This window comes from Peromyscus californicus, unplaced genomic scaffold, assembly GCF_007827085.1.
Source record: "Peromyscus californicus insignis strain IS unplaced genomic scaffold, ASM782708v3 Scaffold_16__1_contigs__length_79575227, whole genome shotgun sequence".
In the NCBI taxonomy this organism is placed as follows: domain Eukaryota; kingdom Metazoa; phylum Chordata; class Mammalia; order Rodentia; family Cricetidae; genus Peromyscus; species Peromyscus californicus.
In genome coordinates, this window is record NW_026294458.1 from 28,189,696 (window position 1) to 28,209,194 (window position 19,499).

The 19,499-nt window shown below is 46.5% G+C and overlaps 1 protein-coding gene across 6 annotated transcripts in view; it reads right to left on the reverse strand.

Annotated features, from left to right (window-relative positions):
- The window catches only part of Sidt1 (SID1 transmembrane family member 1), a 94,873-nt gene continuing 75,374 nt past the window's right edge, over nucleotides 1–19,499 (reverse strand). For 3 of the 6 annotated variants that reach the window (XM_052740761.1, XM_052740762.1, XM_052740766.1), the window contains 9 exons: nucleotides 19,121–19,257; nucleotides 17,505–17,613; nucleotides 15,530–15,544; nucleotides 14,276–14,352; nucleotides 9,736–9,782; nucleotides 4,090–4,195; nucleotides 3,895–4,005; nucleotides 3,328–3,441; nucleotides 1–1,999 (listed from right to left, as the gene is read on the reverse strand). In XM_052740761.1, the coding sequence (XP_052596721.1) occupies nucleotides 1,937–1,999; nucleotides 3,328–3,441; nucleotides 3,895–4,005; nucleotides 4,090–4,195; nucleotides 9,736–9,782; nucleotides 14,276–14,352; nucleotides 15,530–15,544; nucleotides 17,505–17,613; nucleotides 19,121–19,257 (779 nt within the window). In that variant the 3' untranslated portion in view covers nucleotides 1–1,936. Of the gene's footprint in view, nucleotides 2,000–3,327; nucleotides 3,442–3,894; nucleotides 4,006–4,089; nucleotides 4,196–9,735; nucleotides 9,783–14,275; nucleotides 14,353–15,435; nucleotides 15,545–17,504; nucleotides 17,614–19,120; nucleotides 19,258–19,499 lie in introns of those variants that run through there. The other 3 variants (XM_052740763.1, XM_052740764.1, XM_052740765.1) reach the window with 2 other exon arrangements.

Below are 19,499 nucleotides of genomic sequence, written 5' to 3' on the forward strand. Positions count from 1 at the left end.
TAGTGTATCTTTGTATTTATTCTCTCAGGTCACAGGGCTGTTTGGATGCTCTTTTCTGTACACACTTTCCTTATTGGGCCATTTAGGATTCAACATTAGAAGGACTGCTTTGAAGGAATCAGCGATCAGCCATAAGCAATCAGATTTGAACTTGCTTTCTTTGTTTGTTTGTTTTGTTTTGAGACAGGGTCTCACTGTGCAGCCCTGGCTGGCCTGGAACTCACTTTGTAGACCAGGTTGTCCTTGAACTCACATAAACCCACCTGCCTCTGCCTTTGTTAGGATTAAGGACATGAGCCACAACGTCTCACTCTTTGGCAACCTTTTTTTTTTTTTTTAAAAGATGTTTGACTAGGACAGCTATCTAATTGATAGTTTTCATATGACCCACAGAAGCCAACAAGTTTTGAAGTAATGAAGAGTAACAGAAAAGCCATTGCAAACACAAGACCTCGTAGGAAAGAAAGAAAAACCGCACAAAATAATTCGTGGAAATTATCTTTGCATTTTTAAAACCAAGAAAAGCTCGCTGTTCAAACTTCCAAAGCACATGTTCGAACAGTATGCAGATATTTGAGAGAAAGAATAATAACGTTTAAAAAGAGGAATGCCTGGTCCGTTTCCTTCATAAGTGATCAAGAAAGCACGGGTGAGGAGACACTTGAAGTTCACAAGCAAGTAGGCATGTGTACACACAGTTGTACGTCTATTTTCCAGTGACACCGTACTCCAGGCAACCAGGAAGCCTGGTCAAAATGAGGCTTCTCGCTTTGCCTGATGATGTGAAAGGACGAACTAGAGCGCTGAGCTGTTTTAAATCTGACTGGGGAGCGGAAGAGGGAGATGCAATTCGAGGCGGCTGGATTAACTATGAGCTCATCGACCCACGTTGAGGAGGAACACGTGTCCATCCTGAGTTACAGCTCCATAAGTGACCGGTGAGAGTCTCAACTGTGGAGGACCCCGGGGTAATGCCGCTGGGAACGCTGATTTCCCTGCCAAGGCTGTGTACGCTCGGATGGAGCTGTGTGTGGGGGGGACCACCAAACACTGCAGCTTGGTTGAATTGGCTCCAGATTCCGGAGTCCTTAAGATGAGGAGGGCTGCCTGCCTGATGCTCAGCCGCTTGGCGCTCTCTGTCACCTCTCTCACTTCTTCTGCTGTAGACTTTTCTCCCTTTCCCATCCATCTTGGAGCTGTCAGAAGTCTACGGAGAAAGAGGGCCCTTCTGAGAGGGCCGCTTCAGCGTGCTGGGTCAGCATCCCGTGGTGAGGTGAAGACACTAGGAAATAGGTGATGATCCCTAGACTTTGGGGCCAGCAGTGGTGACCCGATCAGAAGCGTGCACGACAAAGTCCCATCCTGAGCATTTCCAGTAGCGCCAGGAACCTGGGAGACTGTTCAGTATTCCTCCTGAATAGCTCGAGTTACCAGAACGTCTGTCTCAATTGGGTGGAGACTCGGTCCCACTTCTGCACCATATTCTGAGGAATCACATCCTCTGAGGACCCGGGGAAGTGAGATGGTGTTTTGGGCTTCTAGAGCAGCAGGTATCTTACAGGGTTGGCAGTGACCACAGCAAAGGTTCTAGGTGGGAGGTACAACTAGCTGGTTTCTCCTGCCGATCTCAGTGAGGAGGGGAGGGGCCGAGGCAGCAAGCAGGTCCGAGGCAGCTGGCATCGAGATTGAGCTCGAAGTTGCAGACAGAGGTTCTGGAGCCTTCTGGCTTTGCCTCTGTACACAGCAGGGCTTCCCTTCTCCCATTCTTCCCCAGGTGAGCTCACCCTAAGCTCTCGCCTTCCTATGTGAATGCAGACACCGTGGACTCTCGCTGGGACAAGCGGAGTGTCTGGCAGTGGGCATACTGCTGCAGTCACCGTATTTTCCAGATAACAGCACCAAGGTGGACCGGGCCTTCTCCTGCGATGCTGCAGGCTCAGAAGACAGGGATCTGGTCTCTGCGGACCACATCCAGGTCATCATCCAGAGTCAACAACACCTGTAGTGAGAGGGTTGGTGATGGGAAGGGAATGTAAATCCTGGTCACACCTGCTTTCTCTTCATGACTTCACAGACTGAAAGCGACATCTCCCCTCCCATATTTTTGGCAGTGGTCCGCAATGCCTTGCTTTTAACTGGGGCTTATTATTACCAAATTATAGCTCCCGTGTCAACTTATTGAAATACTCATGAAGAGGGTTCTCATGTGCTGTTCACGATACTAGAGACTCATGAAAGCGATACCCACCCTCTGCCCTGGAGCTCACATTTGGGAAAGGATCTTAAATAGGAAGAAAGCTCACGAGGTAGAAGACAATATATTTCACAGACAGATGTGTGAGGGTTAAAATTAAACTAGGGCGTGAGTATCGGGAGTTTGGGGTGCAGAATGGTAAAATATTTGAGTAAGGTGGCCTGGGTAGTCATTACTTAGAAGACATGTAAATCAAGACGAAGCATTGTTGTATAGTGTGTTGCTATATAAAAATGGACCATTCCTGCTTTGCTCTCATTCCCTCCCCACATGAAACCACTACCCCCACTCTTCTTATCTCATGTCTCTCATCAGAAAAGTCCAAGAGTTACAGAGATTGGCAGAACTTTCCACTCAGGCCACTAGAGGGCAGCCCTGCTCCACTCTTGTGATTGCACTCCTGGCCTCATAAGGCTGGAGGCCACCTGCAGTGACCGCCCACAGTTATCACCCCAACCTGTGTCCAGGCACCACAGACATTTAATTAGGAAATTTAAAAAAGGACTAAAGAATGCCGAGGATGGTTATCTTATGTCAGCATGACTGTTAATGCTTCTGGGAAGGGGCACGAGCAAATCACAGGAACCCTAGATTAGGAGCACACTGGCTAGGTAGCTCTTTGAGTTTCTCTAGGAACCTAATCTTTACAAAATACACAGTGAGGCTGGAGGAAGGGAAGGAAGAGAGCCTATCATGAGAAGGAATAATTCCGTGGATGAGAATTGTAGTAAATGCCTTAAGTAACCACTGGGGGAATGCTGAGCATTTGAGTCCAAGAACCAGTTCTGTCCCAGGGCACCATGCAACTTAGGGAAGATGGTTTTGTGTGTGCAAACACGGGAAAGCAGAGGAAAATGAAAGTTACGATCTCACAGAAGTTACAATGAAAGAAAGAAAGGAAGAAGAAAGAAAGAAGGAAGAAAGAAAACACGGGGAGATGGTCAGTGCATTGAACTGCACTGAGCAAAAGCAGAGAGTAACTGGAGGGGAATAGAGAGAGGTTGAGGATGAGCAGCAGGAAATACGCAAGATTGCAAAGGGAAGAACGGAGCCGGAAGACGCGACTGACTCACCAGGAATGAGAAAAACAGGGCAGTAGCAGAGAGGAAGTGCCAGATGTCGTGGTCATCAAAGAAGTCCAGCAGGACACACTCCCGGTTCTTCTCCCGGGATTCAGCTGGGGTTCCCTGGAGGAAAGAGAGGTGGGTGTAGGCAAAAGTCCCGTGGTTCAACGATTTCAGGGTTTGACTTTGAGGAAGCGCTCAGAAAGTCAGCTTCTGAGGATCGGGTACAGTTGTTCACAGCAACTCTGCTTAGAATAGTCCCGGGATGGAGACAGCCCAGGTGTCCACCAGCTGATGAATGGACTGATAACGTGCGCTGTGCCCCACGGTGGAAAAACTGATCAGTACTTAGAAGACATGCTCATGCAGGGCCATAGCGTGGGTGGCCTAGAAACCATCACACTGCACACTGCCTGGATAAAGCCAGACTCAGAGGCCACAAGATGTGTGTGTGGCTCTATCTCTAAGATAGCAGTTTGCAACCTGTAGGTCAAGACCCTGACAGGGGACGCATATCAAATATCCAAAAGGCACAATGGACCGAGAACTGCTCGGATGAAAGGACAGGCCTCTTACCTCCCAGCTGCTGAGGTTCTGAAAGAAAAAGTACAGGGCCGCAGCCCACACCACCGCCGTGGCCACGATGCAGAACAGTGGTAGCAGAAGGACCTTCTCAGAGCTGCGGAGCTGTGGAGAGATGCAAAGCCACTGAGGCTGGAGTCCCAGCTGCAGGCAGGCCCCCGGCGCTGCCAGCTCCTCACGTGTGCTCACCTTCATGATGATGTAGAAAGCCAGGTACAGCAGCAGGTTGCAGATGAAGATGCCCAACATGTAGGATGCAAAGTCTCTGGGCCGGTAGATCAATCCAAAGAAGGCACTGTGGATATGGGACAAGGTGTTGGCAGCAGAAAACAGGTATAACATGAGTGGATCATTAACCACTGTGGGAGTTCACTAGTTAAAAACCCACTCTAAGGTGCAGTCATGCATTGTGTGATGACGGGGATACATTCTGAGAAATGTACAGTCGGTGAGTTTGGCATTGTGTGAACATCATAGCATGTCCTTATGCAATCCAAGATGGCCAACATGTCACTAGGCCATACCATCTTTCGGAAGCACCGTGTACATGTGGTCCTCTGGTAACTGAAATGTCTTTGGATGGCGAGTGACAATTACACAACTTAATGAGTGATATAAATAACCTTTAATTTATTACATCTTTGCCAGAACATTCATTTCTAGTGACTTCACAATGGGCTTATGAGTGAATGCACCGTGAGCAGTTATCTTTCCTCTCTGGGTAGAATGGTTTTCCCAGAATCCTTCCGTTTTTCATGTTAATAAACAGCACTGTGGTGAAGGAGTAAATGCTTCAGACACACTGTATTTGTTTTCATTTATTATTAGTTCATCAGAATAGATTGCTGGAGGTAGGATTGCCTCAGTAATTGGTGTACTTGAGTTTTTCTCTCCAGGTCCCGCCAAACCCCGGCAGTTCCGTAGCCCACTTATAAAATAAACATATAAGCCGGGCAGTGGTGGCGCACGCCTTTAATCCCAGCACTCGGGAGGCAGAGCCAGGTGGATCTCTGTGAGTTCGAGGCCAGCCTGGGCTACCAAGTGAGTTCCAGGAAAAGGCGCAAAGCTACACAGAGAAACCCTGTCTCGAAAAAACCAAAAAAAATAATAAATAAATAAAAAAAATAAACATATAGACGCTTATACTATTTAAACTGCTCAGCCATTAGCTCAGGCCTACCATTGTCTGGCTCTTTCTCTTATACTCAGCCAATTTCTGTTCATCTATATGTCACAACGTGTTCCGTGGCTTTACCTGCTGCCTTTACATGATTCTCTCTGGATAGCAGGCTGGCGTCTCCTCCAGACTTCTACCTCCCAGCTTCTCCTCTCTGTTTGTCCTGCCTATCCTATACTTCCTGCCTGGGTACTGGCCAATCAGCGTTTTATTTATTCACAACATACAGGACATCTCACAGCAAATTGGCTTGACAAGCATTACCAAGTTAATGCCAGTGGTCCATATTTAATTTGACACTGAGGGTTAACTTCAAGTTTATTTAAAATTTCTATTCAGTATAACAAAATATTGGTAACTTTCCCCCCTGAGACAGGGTTTCTCTGTGTATCCCTGGCTGTCTTGGAACTTGCTCTGTAGACCATGCTGGCCTCTGCTTCCCAAGTGCTGGGATTAAAGGCTTGTGCTACACACAGCTGTAACTCTTCTTCATCTCCTTATTTGAATTTTAAAAAAGTAAATAAATATACTTTAAAAACCTAAAGTGTGATGGGTAGTGAAGACCTGTAATCTCAGCACTTTGGAACCTGAGGCATGAGGATTGCCATGAGCTTGAGGCTATCCTGGACTACAAAGTGAGGACTAAACAAACCAGGACTAGACAGCAAGACCCTGTCTCAAACACACACACACACACACACACACACACACACACACACACACACACACACACACACACAGTATAACACAAAACAAAACAACTACATTATGACTCCAGGAAACAAAAAGTAAAAATTGACAAGTGGGATTTTATCAACTTGAAAAACTTCTGCACAGCAAACAGTTCACAGAGGGAAGAGATAAGTGTTTGAAAACTAGAAAATAGTTATCAACAATCTTGGATTGATTCATTTTGGGTTAATATTTGTCCTAGCTAGTTTTGTTTTATTTTGTTGTCAACTTGACATAAGATAGGATCATCTAGGAAGAGGAACCTCAATGAAGGAAATGCCTCCATCAGCCTGGCCATTTTCTTGATCAGGCATTGGTGGGGGAGGGCCCAGTCCACTGCATGTGCCGTCAGCCCCAGGCCGATGGTCCTGGGTGTGGAAGAAAGCAGACTGAGTACGCCAGTAAGCAGTGCTCCTCCACGGAGCCGCCTCAGTTCCTGCCTTCAGTGCCTGTTGTGACTTCCCTTCATGACGGACTACAACTGTCAGCTGAAATAAACCCTCTCCTGATTCTTGTCATGGTATTGATCACATCAACAGAAAAGCAAACTAAACAATATCCAAAATACAAGGAATTCAAAAAACCAATAACACAAAAATCAAGTAATACAACTTTAAAACGGGCAGATGAGGGACAGGGGGTGGCAGGGGTAGGCTTGGTGGGGGGATGGCTCAGAGGGTGAAGTGCTCTTGCAACAAGCATGGGGACCTGAGTTCTGATCCCAGGCATGGCAGAACACTCCACTAACCCCAGAACAGAGACAGGTGGATCCTGGCACCTCATTGGTCAGGCTGTCTAGTCGAAATCCTGAAAAATATGTGGAGAGCAACAGAGAAAGACACCCAACGCCTCTGATCTCTACAAGGGGCTCCCTAGTGTATGCACCTACACACACACACACAGACACACACACACACAGACACACACAGAACAGACAATCTGACTAGATTCTTTTCAAAAGAATGTATACACATGGCCAATAAATATATGACAGAATCATCGGGATCATTAGCTACCAGGGAAATGGAAATCAAACCTGAATGAAGAATACTGATGACTAGAAGTTGGGAAGTGAAGGGTGGATAAAAGGAAGGTGGAGTTGATTGGTGTATGCTGAATACATGTTTTGAAATATCACACTAAACTACGTGTGTGTGTGTGTGTGTGTGTGTGTGTGTGTGTGTGTGTGTGTGTGTATAAAATCATCACATGTTAATAAAAACTTAAATGTGGTAAAATCTGTATTGGCATGGTGTTTTGTCAGGATTTTTCTTGTCTCCATTCTGTTTGCTTTCACTGAACTGGGGGATTAAACCATTGGTATTTTATTCTGAGAAAGGATCTTGATTAGATGCTCAGGCTGGCCTTGAACTTGGGATCCTCCTGCCTTCTATCCCAAGTAGCTGAGTTATAATGCGTACCAACACATCTGCTTCTGTCTTCTTCATTCTGACTCACTGGCTTATATTTCTAATTTTGGATCAGTGCTTGCCTCATTCTGTTTTGTTATTTTTTTTTTTAATGTTAGATTTCCTTATTAGGCTAGCCATGCCAACCCATGTGGCAGTCACACATGGCTATCTAAATTTAAATTAATTAAAACTAAATAAAAATTGAAATTCAGTTCCTCAGACACACAGGCTGCATTTCAGTATCACAATATCCACATGTTAATAGTTCCTGTTAGGCCTGTGCAGTACTGAGAATTTATATAATTCCAGAAAGTTCTATTGGATAATGTTGGAATAGTTACTGTATTCTCGGCCCCTCCTTCCTCATGTTAACCTTGCTTTTGAGAGACTGTTGATGCTCTTGCCTGAGTGCATACATTCTGTAATAACAGTCCATTATCTCAATTCTAGCTCTGATTTTAAATTCATACATTAGCTGGAGAACAGTAATCTGTCTTTCAACCGAGACCCGACATCTCTCTCCCCTCAGTTACATTTTCTTCCATGTGTCCTAATAAGGCGATTATATTTTCAGAAGAAGATTCCACACATCTCTCGAATTTTATTCCTAAGTATTTCAAGTGCAAAGCTGTTATTAATGGCCTTGAATTTTAAAGTCCAGCTGACTGTGCTGTAGATTATGCATGAAATGCCATCCTTCGGGACTCTGAAATCCTCAGTTCACTAAAAACTCCTGGGTGGCTTTTCCTGAGATTCATCAATTAGTAATTGATACGTGTGCTGCTCTGCTTGCTGCCTGGGCTGCCTGGGCTCTCTGGGTTCCCTCCCGCCCCCACACACACACCCCGAAGGTTTTCTTCTTCAGAGCCATATAGGAATTATTCCTTTAGGATGAAGACATAAATAAATAATGATCAGTAAATAGATGCTGATATTTATAAATATGGGATCTATAAATACTGCATTGGCCATAGATTGCATCCACTTGAACACATGTTTGCATGTATGTTCCGACTAAGAGAAACAACATTCTAATAAGTAGATAAGAATGGCCTGGGGCTGGTGTGTAGCTCTGTGGGAGAACACTTGATTAGCGTGCAGGAGACCCTGAATTTTATCCACAGCACTGAACAAACAGAAAAATAGAGGTGAGCCAGAAACAGAAGCACACATCTATAATCCCAGCAGTCATGTGGGGGCAAGAGGCTAGCCTGGGCTACAGGAGACCCTGTCTGAGAGTTATTCTTTTAAAATAACATTCACAGTCAATCACTCTATATCTATATGGAACAACAGAAAAAGAGACAGCCCCTCTGCCAGGAAAACAGGGAATTATGGGACATCAAACCTTATTGAACTTGACATCCTACAGAGCTGTGTGAGGAAAGAGAGGCCATTCATCTTGTCTTGTGAGTGGATTGTGTCCTTATGTGTATCAGGAATGGGGAGTCAAAAGTCCCAGAGCCAGAGAAACATATTAGCTGAGAGCCATAAATAACAGCTGAAGGTACTGGTTTTGAGAGATCACTGAAGCATCTCCTGTGTTACAAGTGTGACTGGGTCGCAGAAGATAATTTCAACTGGCAGAGACTGTGCGTCTGTTTTATGTTCACCTGGGGAAACATGGACTAGAGGATGAAGAGGAACAAGTTGCAGGAGAATGATATGGAACAGGAGGACAGAAAGAAAAAGCAAAGGCACACACACACACACACACACACACACACACACACACACACACACACACACCACAAACTGAGGAAGAAGTATTTTATAAAAACTAATGTGTCCTCAATGGGCATTATGCAAAGTTCTACAAGATAATATTAAATTATGTTGCATTTTGCACTCATGGAAAAATCCTTCATTTCCTTCCCCTTTTCTTTCCTTCCTTTCTTTATTCCTTTCTTTCTCTCAGTCATCGATTCATCCGTCCATCCACCCATCCATCCAGTTTGTCCACATAGCTACTTGTCTTGTTGGGCGAATTCTAGCAAAGCATCAATGTTTTTTACAGAAGCCTCCACCAGTATACAAGAGCTTCCTAGTGCATTTATTTAATCAAAAATATTTCTTTTTATTTATTTACCTGTATATATGAGCATATTACAGTGGTGTGTGTGTGTGTGTGTGTGTGTGTGTGTGTGTGTGTGTGTGTGTGTAACAGGACAATTAATGGAGTTGGTTCTCGACTTCCACCACGTGGGTTCTGGGGATTGAACTCAGGTTCTCAGGCTTGACAGCATGTGCCTTTACCAACTGATTCATCTCTCCAGGCTCCTAGTGGTTTTTTTTGTTGTTGATGTTTTGGTTTCCTGTTTGTTTTTTGTTGTTTTGTTTTGTTTTGCAGGTGTTAAGGACCACCTAACACTTTCTATCAAGTCTCTGGGACAAGCAGTTTTACAGTCTCCTTAATTTCAGATTTCCTTGTAAAAATGACAGTCAAAGAACTCTAAACCGAATGTTACAGACATTAATAAGGATAAGGACATTATTGCCCGTAATTCCACTTACAAGGACCAGTTAACCAGATTTCCCACAATAAGTAACACCATCCTGTCCTGGAAAAGAGAAAAGTGAGTGTTAGACTAGAGGCCGTGATGCTAGCAACTCACCGGGGTGAAAGCGTCACCTGTGGAAAAACAATAACCTTGTGGAAAGTCTATTCTGGGGTTTACCCTAATCCTCAGCCGGGCTGAACAGCGAGACCTGACTACAAAGGGTTGTAGCACAGCTCCGTGTAGGAAAGTGTGGTCAGGAGAGCAGGGTGTGGCTGCCCCTGCAGGGGTCAGTGGAGCTGAGCAGCTGGCTCCACCTCTCAGCACGAGGCTGGTGACATGTACTCATCACTCAGTCATGAGGACTCTACTGTTTATATGCCCATGGCCTGGACTGGTAAACAGGTATTCAGTTTTGGGTGAAAAACAAAACAAAACACCAAAACAGTCAGAACTAAATGTAGGAGTTGATTTTCACTCCAAAGCCCCAATCTTAACCATGAAGTTAAGGAATGGGGGCTGGGAGATACAGGGAACTGTCCACATGATTGAGGTTACTCTGAGTGAAATTCTTCCTCCATCTCTTTCTGCCTCTTTGCTGCTACTTAAAACTCCTCGGTGGGTTTAATTACACTTGCATGTACACGGCCACTTATCTCCCATTTTCCCTCTTCTCTGCTTCCTTACGTGCTCCGTCCTGCTGTGGGATGTTCTGTATGGCAAATGCGTTGCTGATTAGTCAATAAATAAAACACTGATTGGCCATTGGCTAGGCAGGAAGTGTAGGCGGGACAAGGAGGAGAATAAAGCTGGGAAGTGGAAGGCTGAGTCAGAGAGACACTGCCAGCCGCCACGATGACAAACAGCATGTGAAGATGCCGGTAAGCCACGAGCCATGTGGCAAGGTATAGATTAATAGAAATGGATTAATTTAAGCTGTAAGAACAGTTAGCAAGAAGCCTGCCACGGCCATACAGTTTGTAACCAATATAAGTCTCTGTGTTTACTTGGTCGGGTCTGAGCGGCTGTGGGACTGGCGGGTGACAGAGATTTGTCCTGACTGTGGGCCAGGCAGGAAAACTTTAGCTACACCATCCAATATAAAAGACATGTCTTTTTTTTTTTTTTTTTTGGTTTTTCGAGACAGGGTTTCTCTGTGTAGCTTTGCGCCTTTCCTGGAACTCACTTGGTAGTCCAGGCTGGCCTCGAACTCACAGAGATCCGCCTGGCTCTGCCTCCCGAGTGCTGGGATTAAAGGCGTGCGCCACCACCGCCCGGCTTTTTTTTTTTTTTTTTTTTAAGTTCTTTAATCTTTAACACTTGGGAGGCAGAGGCAAGTGAATCTCTGAGTTTGAGTCCAGCCTTGTCCACATAGCAAGTGCCAGGCCAGCTTGGGCTACATAGGGAGACCCTGTCTAAAAACAAAACAAAACAAAAGTTTATTTACTTGCTGGAATGGTGAAAATCTAAAACACTGGTTGGCAATGCTGGTGAGGATGTGGAGTCACCAGAACAGTCTGTTCTGGAACAAATGTGTAGGAGTACAAGCGGGCTCTGCCACTTTGGAGGCAGTTTGGTGTTTTGTTTTTCACACAAAACTGAATACCTGCTTACCATGTCATCCACCAATTTCTCTCCATGGTATGCACCCAAGTGGGTTGAACACGTAGGTTCAAACAACCCCACCCCCTGATTGCTCTCTCAGTGTTATTTGTAAGGACCCAAACCTGGAGGCAACAAGCCAGCCTTCAGTAGGTTCACAGATAAATATGTGGTAGTACTATGAGACCAAGGAGGAGTTTTCAGAACTAAAAAGAAAAGAGCTGTCCTGTCATGGAAACAACAAAGAGAAAATGTAGATGCATGTTACTAAGTGAAAGAGGTAAGCCTAAGAGGTGTCACATGACTCGAGTCCAGTCACATGACACGTTGAGAAAGGTGAAACAAGAAGGCAACCTTCTAGAAGCAGATCAGAGGTTGGCAGTGGCCAAAGGAAGGACAGGCGAACAGGCAAAGCACAAAGGAGTGTTAGGCAAGCCAGACTGTTCCGAGTGATGCTATGTATGCTCTGAAACCTGTCATCATATGTTTGTCAAAACCCACACAAGGGACAAAGCAGGAGAGAGCGGTGTGTGCCCCACAGACTGGGGGTGGTGCTGATGCAGCCTCATGTGACGGCCTGCAGGAATGCTCACAGTGGAGACAGCTATGCATGTGTAGGAGCCCTGAGCGTGTAGAGAATCTTGAACCTCCTGCTCAGTTTTGCTGTGAAACTAAAGTTGTTCTACACTTCAGACATTAATTGCCCCACCTGGCTCTTAGCCCAGGCACACACAACTCCCAAAATACTCGTAGGTTCTAATGGGCTTTATAGTTCTCACCTAGAGAAAATCCCTGCTTCAAGGCTCTCTGTTTTTCTTGTCAGGCTCCGGGGTCTCCATATTTCTTGATGTAGCAATCCTCCTGGCTATTAGATTATTAACTGGGCTCTTACTGAATTCTTGTGTTCTGGGGCAGAAGGCAGCATCAGATCTGAGCACAGAACCATGCAAAGGCCAAGGCTCAAAGGATGCAAGTGGACTTCCCATTGGTTACTTCCCAAGGTCAATGGCCAGGAAACTAAGGCAGAGCTTCAGCCCCAGTCTCTTAGGCTTAGTATAGAAATGGATAATATGGCAGGGCGGTGATGGCACAGGCCTTTAATCCCAGCACTCGGGAGGCAGAGGCAGGCAGATCTCTGTGAGTTTGAGGCCAGCCTGGGCTACAGAGTGAGTTCCAGGACAGACTCCAAAGCTACACAGAGAAACCCTGTCTCGAAAAAACAAAACAAAACAAACCCAAAATAAACAAACAAAGAGAAATGGATAATATGAGAGTTATAGGGGAGAATTTTAAAGGAATATTCCAACCATCAAGAAATAAGCACAGTTTAACCATGTTCTTGCTGTAAAAACATATGGAGGTGAAAACAAAAAGTGAAAAATGAAATGAAAAGGAAAGTGAAAGTCCCTAGTTGTGCGGGCCAGTTTTTTGTCAACCTGACACAAGGTTGGGTCATCTGGGAAGAGGGAACCTCAACTGAGAAAATGCCTCCATAAATGCAAATATATGGGGCATTTCCTTGAGATTAATGATTGATGTGGAGGGGGCCAGCCCACTGTAGGTGGTATCATCCCTGGGCAGGTGGCTCCACCTTGTATAAGAAAGCAGGCTGACTCTGGCAGCGGTGGCACACGTCTCGGGAGGCAGAGCCAGGCGGATCTCTGTGAGTTCAAGGCCAGCCTGGTCTACAGAGCGAGATCCAGGACAGGCACCAAAACTACACAGAGAAACCCTGTCTCGAAAAAACAAAGAAACAAACAAAAACAAACAAACACCCCCCCCCAAAAAAAAAGCAGACTGAGCAAGCCACTAAGCAGCACCCCTCCATAGTCTCTGTTTCAGTTCTTCCCTTGAGGTCCCACCTTGACTTCCTTCAGTGACTGGCTGTGGTCAGGAGTGTAAGCCAAATTAACCCTTTCCTCCACAAGTTGCTTTTGGTCTAAGAGTTCTACCACAGCGACAGTGAGCAACTGGCACACTCAGGGAGGTGACCAGAAGGGAACCTCTGTTCAGAGCTGCGCCCGGTCACACCTGCTGCCCTCCTCAAAGTATTAATAGTGTGAAACTTCATTTTCACGAGGGAGGGCACCTCTTCGGATTATTTATAAAGGCATTCATTCTGCCTTGATTCTCCCCACAGTCATGATCACTATTTAAAAGTTTGGTGCATTCCGGTTGACGTGCCAATCAGGACGGGGTAAATTCCACCTGATCCCAACCCTAGATGAAGAGCTACAGGTGGTCAATGGCTACTGGGAGGAGAATCAGTCTCCTCCAGGGAGGAGCTCCCTTACAGGCTTTCCAGTCCCAAAGGATCAGCCCTGGACACATGTACACTAACTAGGTTCAGTAGGTTGCATATACATGTGTGTGTATGTATAGATCTATACATATATATGTAACAATAATAATAGAAGAGGAAGAGTCCGTAGTCATGGAGATAGAGTGCTCATATGTGAAGTTCTCAAAAAGCAAAATAAAACTAAACCGTGTACACCATTTTAAAAGTCTGTGGTTTTTCGGGCAGTGGTGGCACACGCCTTTAATACCAGCACTCGGGAGGCAGAGGCAGGTGAATGTCCGTGAGTTCCAGGCCAGCCTGGTCTACAGAGTGAGTTCCAGGACAGGTTCCAAAGCTACACAGAGAAACCCTGTGTTGAAAAACAAAACAAAAGTTTGGAGTTTGTGTGTGTGTGTGTGTGTGTGATTATATATTTCCTTTATCTTCCTTATAGAGTATCAAATATTTTATCTATAAAAGCAGGACCATTGTAGCTTGCCTTTTTAAAAGAACAAACAACATGATTCTTCCCCCACTGACTGGACTGCAGCCATCTCAGGCCATCTGGTTCTTTGGATTTCTAGAGGTTTGAGTCACTGCCCCCCAACCTGGCTCTCCCACTGCTCCTCCACATTCTGGGGGATGGCCAAGGAACACAGGAGCATGCACGTACCATATACAGAGGTCGGCTGCACTGCTGGATACAATCCGTGTAGAACACCATAGCAGCCCTCCGGAAGATTCCCAGATCTGTGTTGACACAATCACATGATGAAAACACACAGAGAAATGCTTTGTACCTGATAGGCGAGCAATATAAGCTAGAACAGTGGTTTTCAACCCATGGGTCGCGACCACTTTGGGAGTCCAACACCCCTTTGAAAGGGGTTGCCTAAGACGATCGGAAACCACAGATATTTATATTAAGATTTGTGACAGAAGTAAAATTACGGTTATGAAGTAGCAATGAAAATAATCTTATGGTTGGGGGTCACCACAACCTGAGGAACTGTATTCAAGGGTCACAGCATTAGGAAGGTTGAGAACCACTGCTCTAGAAAACGCTGTCTTGGAGGGAGTGCCATGCACATGGATCACATAGCAGAAAGGCTGCCAAGGGCCATGAATGGCAGGCAGCTGTCACCCTTTGGCTTCCTTCCACTAAGCTTCCATTGTATGAAGGTCACTCTGGTGAGGTTTCCTATCAGCGGAGATGTAATGGGACCCTCCAATCTACCTTAGAAGATTTGCTCTCCGTAGTGGGGGTTGGGGATCTTAACTTGTAAAGGTTCCGATCTACACTTCTCAGTGCGGTTATGAGTTACTCAGTTCTGAACCAAGAGATCCTGGGCTGTGTGAAAGAAGTTTAGAAAGTGTAGCAGTATGGAAACAACATTCAAATTTATTAAGGAAGGCAAGTTAAGATGGGGCCAGAAAGACAAAGGGTTTTAAAAATGTACTCCTGCATGAGGCACATTTGGAACGGAACGGCATCAGTGTGAGAGTCCTAGCTGCTACATTCAGAGTCAAGGTCAAAGGAAGGCTCTCTCCCTGTGAGCTTCTCATGTCTTGACATCAAAAGCATGACTGAGTGTACCCAGAGCCAGCACTGCTGAGAGTGGACACCCCCCTCTCCCTGCCCGCTCTGATGGGTCTCTCCTCCCCTTCAAGGCTAGGCTGGGGGTGAACTTAACAAGGAGGAATGTGATACTTAACAAGGAGCCTGACCCTGTGATAGCCCAGAAGGGATGCACCCCACCACCCCAGCGTGGGCTGCAATGCAGACTGGCTGCTGAGCCTTTCTCTGGATGCTCCTCCCAGGCACTGCCTGACCTGGAAGGGGAAGGCAGCGGGCAGAGTTGGCGGACAGCCAGGCGAGTCCAGAACCAGTTTAGACCCCTACAAAGGGCGGCAGGGCCTTCATTACCTGTGTCAGACACATCTGAATCAGTGGGAAGCAGAGAAGAAAGAAGAGAGAGAAATGCTCTGTAAGAAGGAAGCCAGACAGGTAAACCACCTCCCACTTGACTTTCTTTTTCTTGTTTTTTGTTTTTGTTTTTGTTTTTTTGTTTTTTTGTTTTTTGTTTTTCTTCGAGACAGGGTTTCTCTGTGTAGCTTTGCGCCTTTTCCTGGATCTCGCTCTGTAGACCAGGCTGGCCTCGAACTCACAAAGATCCACCTGCCTCTGCCTCCCGAGTGCTGGGATTAAAGGCATGCGCCACCACCGCCCGGCTGACTTTCTTTTTCTTAACACGATGGCTTTACTTGGTATTTGTAAAAGTGATGTCTGCTCCCCCCATGCAGGACATGGGACTCTGTCTCAGACACACAGAAAGCCCCTTCCCAAGAATAAACAGAGGAGGCCTTTCTCTCCTTTCCTACATCTGTTCAGCACTTGCTGTCAGGAACCCATTTTCTCTTATGAACAACCCACGAGGTCTAACTCTAGGGTCTGGGACAAAGGACACAGGAGCGATCTGGGCAGTGGCTCTGTGGTTTCTGTCCACCTACAACATGCCCCGAATTGCTGTCTTTTCTGTGTGCTCTCCCGAGAAGTGCAGAGAAAGGAATGTGTAGTTAGAAACCAAAGGCGTCGAGGAAACGTGTGGAGAGGTTAGGGACGGCCAAACCACCATCTGTGAATGCAACCTCCTGCTTGTGGACCGACCTCAAACACAATCATTGGCACATGGAAACAGCTGTGAGGTCACAGATCCCCTAGTCCCTCCCCACGACCCTCCAGTCAGGACGCAGGTCACCTCTCCCTACCGCCTGTCAGGACAGAGAGGATAAGTAAGTCTGCTGTGGCCTTGCAGTCTCCAACCCCCTTGCCTTGCTGGCGACACCCAGGTCCAGTTATAACTTTACTTCTATCTAGTGCCTTCCTGGCTTGTAGCTCTGGACACAGAGGCCAGGTTTCATGGCATGGGCTCCGCTCCCTCTCCCCCAAACCTGTAAGAGCAAGAAATCCCCTTTGTTCTCTGGAACTGAAGGCCATCACCCTTCAGGACCCTGTCTTTTTTCTCTCCCTCCCTCCTTCCCTCCCTCTCTCCCTCCCACCTCCATTCTCCACCCCTCCCTCCTTTCTTCTTTATATTTTTAGTATCCTTTAGTCTGCTTTATAACTTGAAATTTTCACAAGGTTTGTTTGTGGGGTTTTACTTGCATTCTTTCCCTGGGCTCTGCGGAGGGTCTATGTTTACAACATAATGATTTATCTTGAAATACACAAATGAGACTTTGAGTAGGACTTCCTATATGCTAAAATCACTTAAAAAGTGCTCTAACACATCTGGAACCTCCTCCAGTGTATGACGACCATCAGGAGATGACAAGTTAATTTCCATACGACACCCAGTCCACACTGTCGGAAGCAGTGCAGGAGGCAAGCTGGTCTCAAGAGTCTCAGTCCTCCTATCTGGAAGCAGGGTATGATTCACTCTGGACAACCATTTAGCACTAGAGAAACACTCCCTTGGAATGCTGCAGGTGGGCAAAGGTTCCTCTACGTAGGGCTCGTGGTGTATCGAGCACACCGCTCCCCTAATGGCTGCCCTTTTGTATTTTTGAGACAGTGTCTCTCTGTGTCGCCCTGGCCATCCTGGGACTTGTTACCTGACCTAACATCTTTGAAATTTTGGTAGTCTGTAAAGTGTTTGCAGCCCCCAGGTGGAGGTGTGCCTCAGCGCTGCGGCATGAGAAGCTACATCTCTCAGCTGAAAACCGAAATAGTGATTATGGCTCATTGAGATCCTGTAAGGAGGGAGACGTTCTTAGAGACAACCAAACTTGGCAGGGAGTTCAGAGCCCGAGCTCGTGACGATTAGGAGCACTGTCATGGAGGACAAGTGGCGACCCTGCGCTTGCTTCCCCTGGGGAAATCAGTGCCCGTGTTTACTCACCTATCTTGAAACGGCCCATGTAGTAGATCTGGGTGCTGAGGGCCAGAGAAGCAAGAATGTGGATTGCAGAGAAGATGACCCAGAACCACACATCATTTTTTCCAAACACCTAGGGATAAAGATGGGGGTGAGTGTGATCCGGGATTTCCCCAGAGAACTCTGTAAATCACTGTCTCTTGCTGAGGCTTGTAGTAGCAAAAAACAAACAGACAAGCAAACAAAGACTAGCTCTTTCTAAAGGACATGTTGTCAAATCACCTTCTGAATATTTATACTTATACCCACAGATGAGCACTGTTCTCAACTGTGGCCAGAAAAACTTCTTTAATTTTTTTTTTGCAGTGGGCTGCAGCTAATGCAGAGACTCATAATTAGTCAAAATACTGAGACCTGTGGGCATTCAGCCTAAATGGGACATTCTATCAACCAGCCTTAAGCCTTGTGGAACAATGTGGAAGTGGGGGGCGGGGGGCAAGAATACGGGAGCTGAAGAATGGTGACAAATGTCTTCTGGACATGCCATGGCAGTTGTCATGAACTCACTGAAGCTGTGGCTGCCTGCACAAGACCTGCATGAGATCAGGCCAATCAACATTCCAGGGAGCATGGGGAGGGGTTCGTGAGGCCCCACCCCTAGCCGAGGAGTTATTGGCAGTTGCTAGCTGCTGGAGAAGGGAGAGTCATTTTGGGGATGTGGTGTGTGGCTATGGGTAGAGTGTTCATGCTCAGGTGGATGGCCTTACATCCATTCTCATGCACACAGCACTAATCAGACTCATTGGGTTATAAAAACATAAAAATGGCCGGGCGGTGGTGGCACACGCCTTTAATCCCAGCACTTGGGAGGCAGAGCCAGGCGGATCTCTGTGAGTTCGAGGCCAGCCTGGGCTACCAAGTGAGTTCCAGGAGAGGTGCAAAGCTACACAGAGAAACCCTGCCTCGAAAAACCAAAAAAAAAAAAAAAAACCATAAAAATGAAGAAGACATGAAGGTTTGGAGGGGAATGTGCTGGGGGTTGGGGGTGGCTTGAGGGGTGGGAGGACGGAATTGGGGGTAGACGTATTTGAGATGCATTGTATACAGGTCCAAGAATAAATAAAAATGTTTTGCAAAGCCACTTAGCCCTACATGCATTTTGTTTTCTGACCTCAAAACTCACAGGAATCTTTCTGTACAGTGGACAGGAAAAAAATAATGGCTATTTGGCAAATGAAGACAGGAAGAGATGGAATGGCAATAGAGCAACCGTGGAGGGCAGCTGGTCTAGAGCTGCGGAGCAGGCTCTCCAAAGGATTGAAGGCAGCCAGCAACTGCTGCCCATGCACACTTAGAAATGGTTTCTCTCTCGGGCTGGCTCCCCCAGTCAGCTTAGATGTATCTATTCCAGTTTTGACATGACTCGGGCTCCAGTTTAATCTAAGAACCACCCTCAGCTAGCTTTCCAGGTGATTATTACATGTTTAGAAACCATCAGCTTGTAACCCAGCCAGAGTGCCATGAACAGACCCGGATCCATGTACCCAAAGCCCAACAAAGAGACACAAACAAACAACTCCCCCCGCTGAAAGGGGACACTTTTCCAGAGGCAGACTGAAGGCAGGCGGAGGGGGACCCACCACTCCAAGGACGGTAAGTGTGATGACCACAGCGAAGGAGGCGTAGGCAGAGTAGGCGCTGGCATTGATGTCTGGGTGGCGGGTCTGGTAGAGCTTCAGCATGCAGAGGCCCGCAATCATGTACATGAAGGAAGTGTCTGAGGACCCAAGTCAACAAGTTCAGTGGGTGACTGGCAAGAACACTCCAGGCTTTATCTTCTTCAGCTCCTGACAGCCCCACCCTGGCTTCGGTTAGTGGAACATCTACTGATGTGTAGAGGTCTCTAACGTAACAGTCCCTACCGGCTACCTTGAACCTGTTCTGAACCCGGCGAAGGCGACTTGAAACCAGGATCGGCTATGGACATGTTTTCGCCATCATGAGAGAAGTGACCCTTGG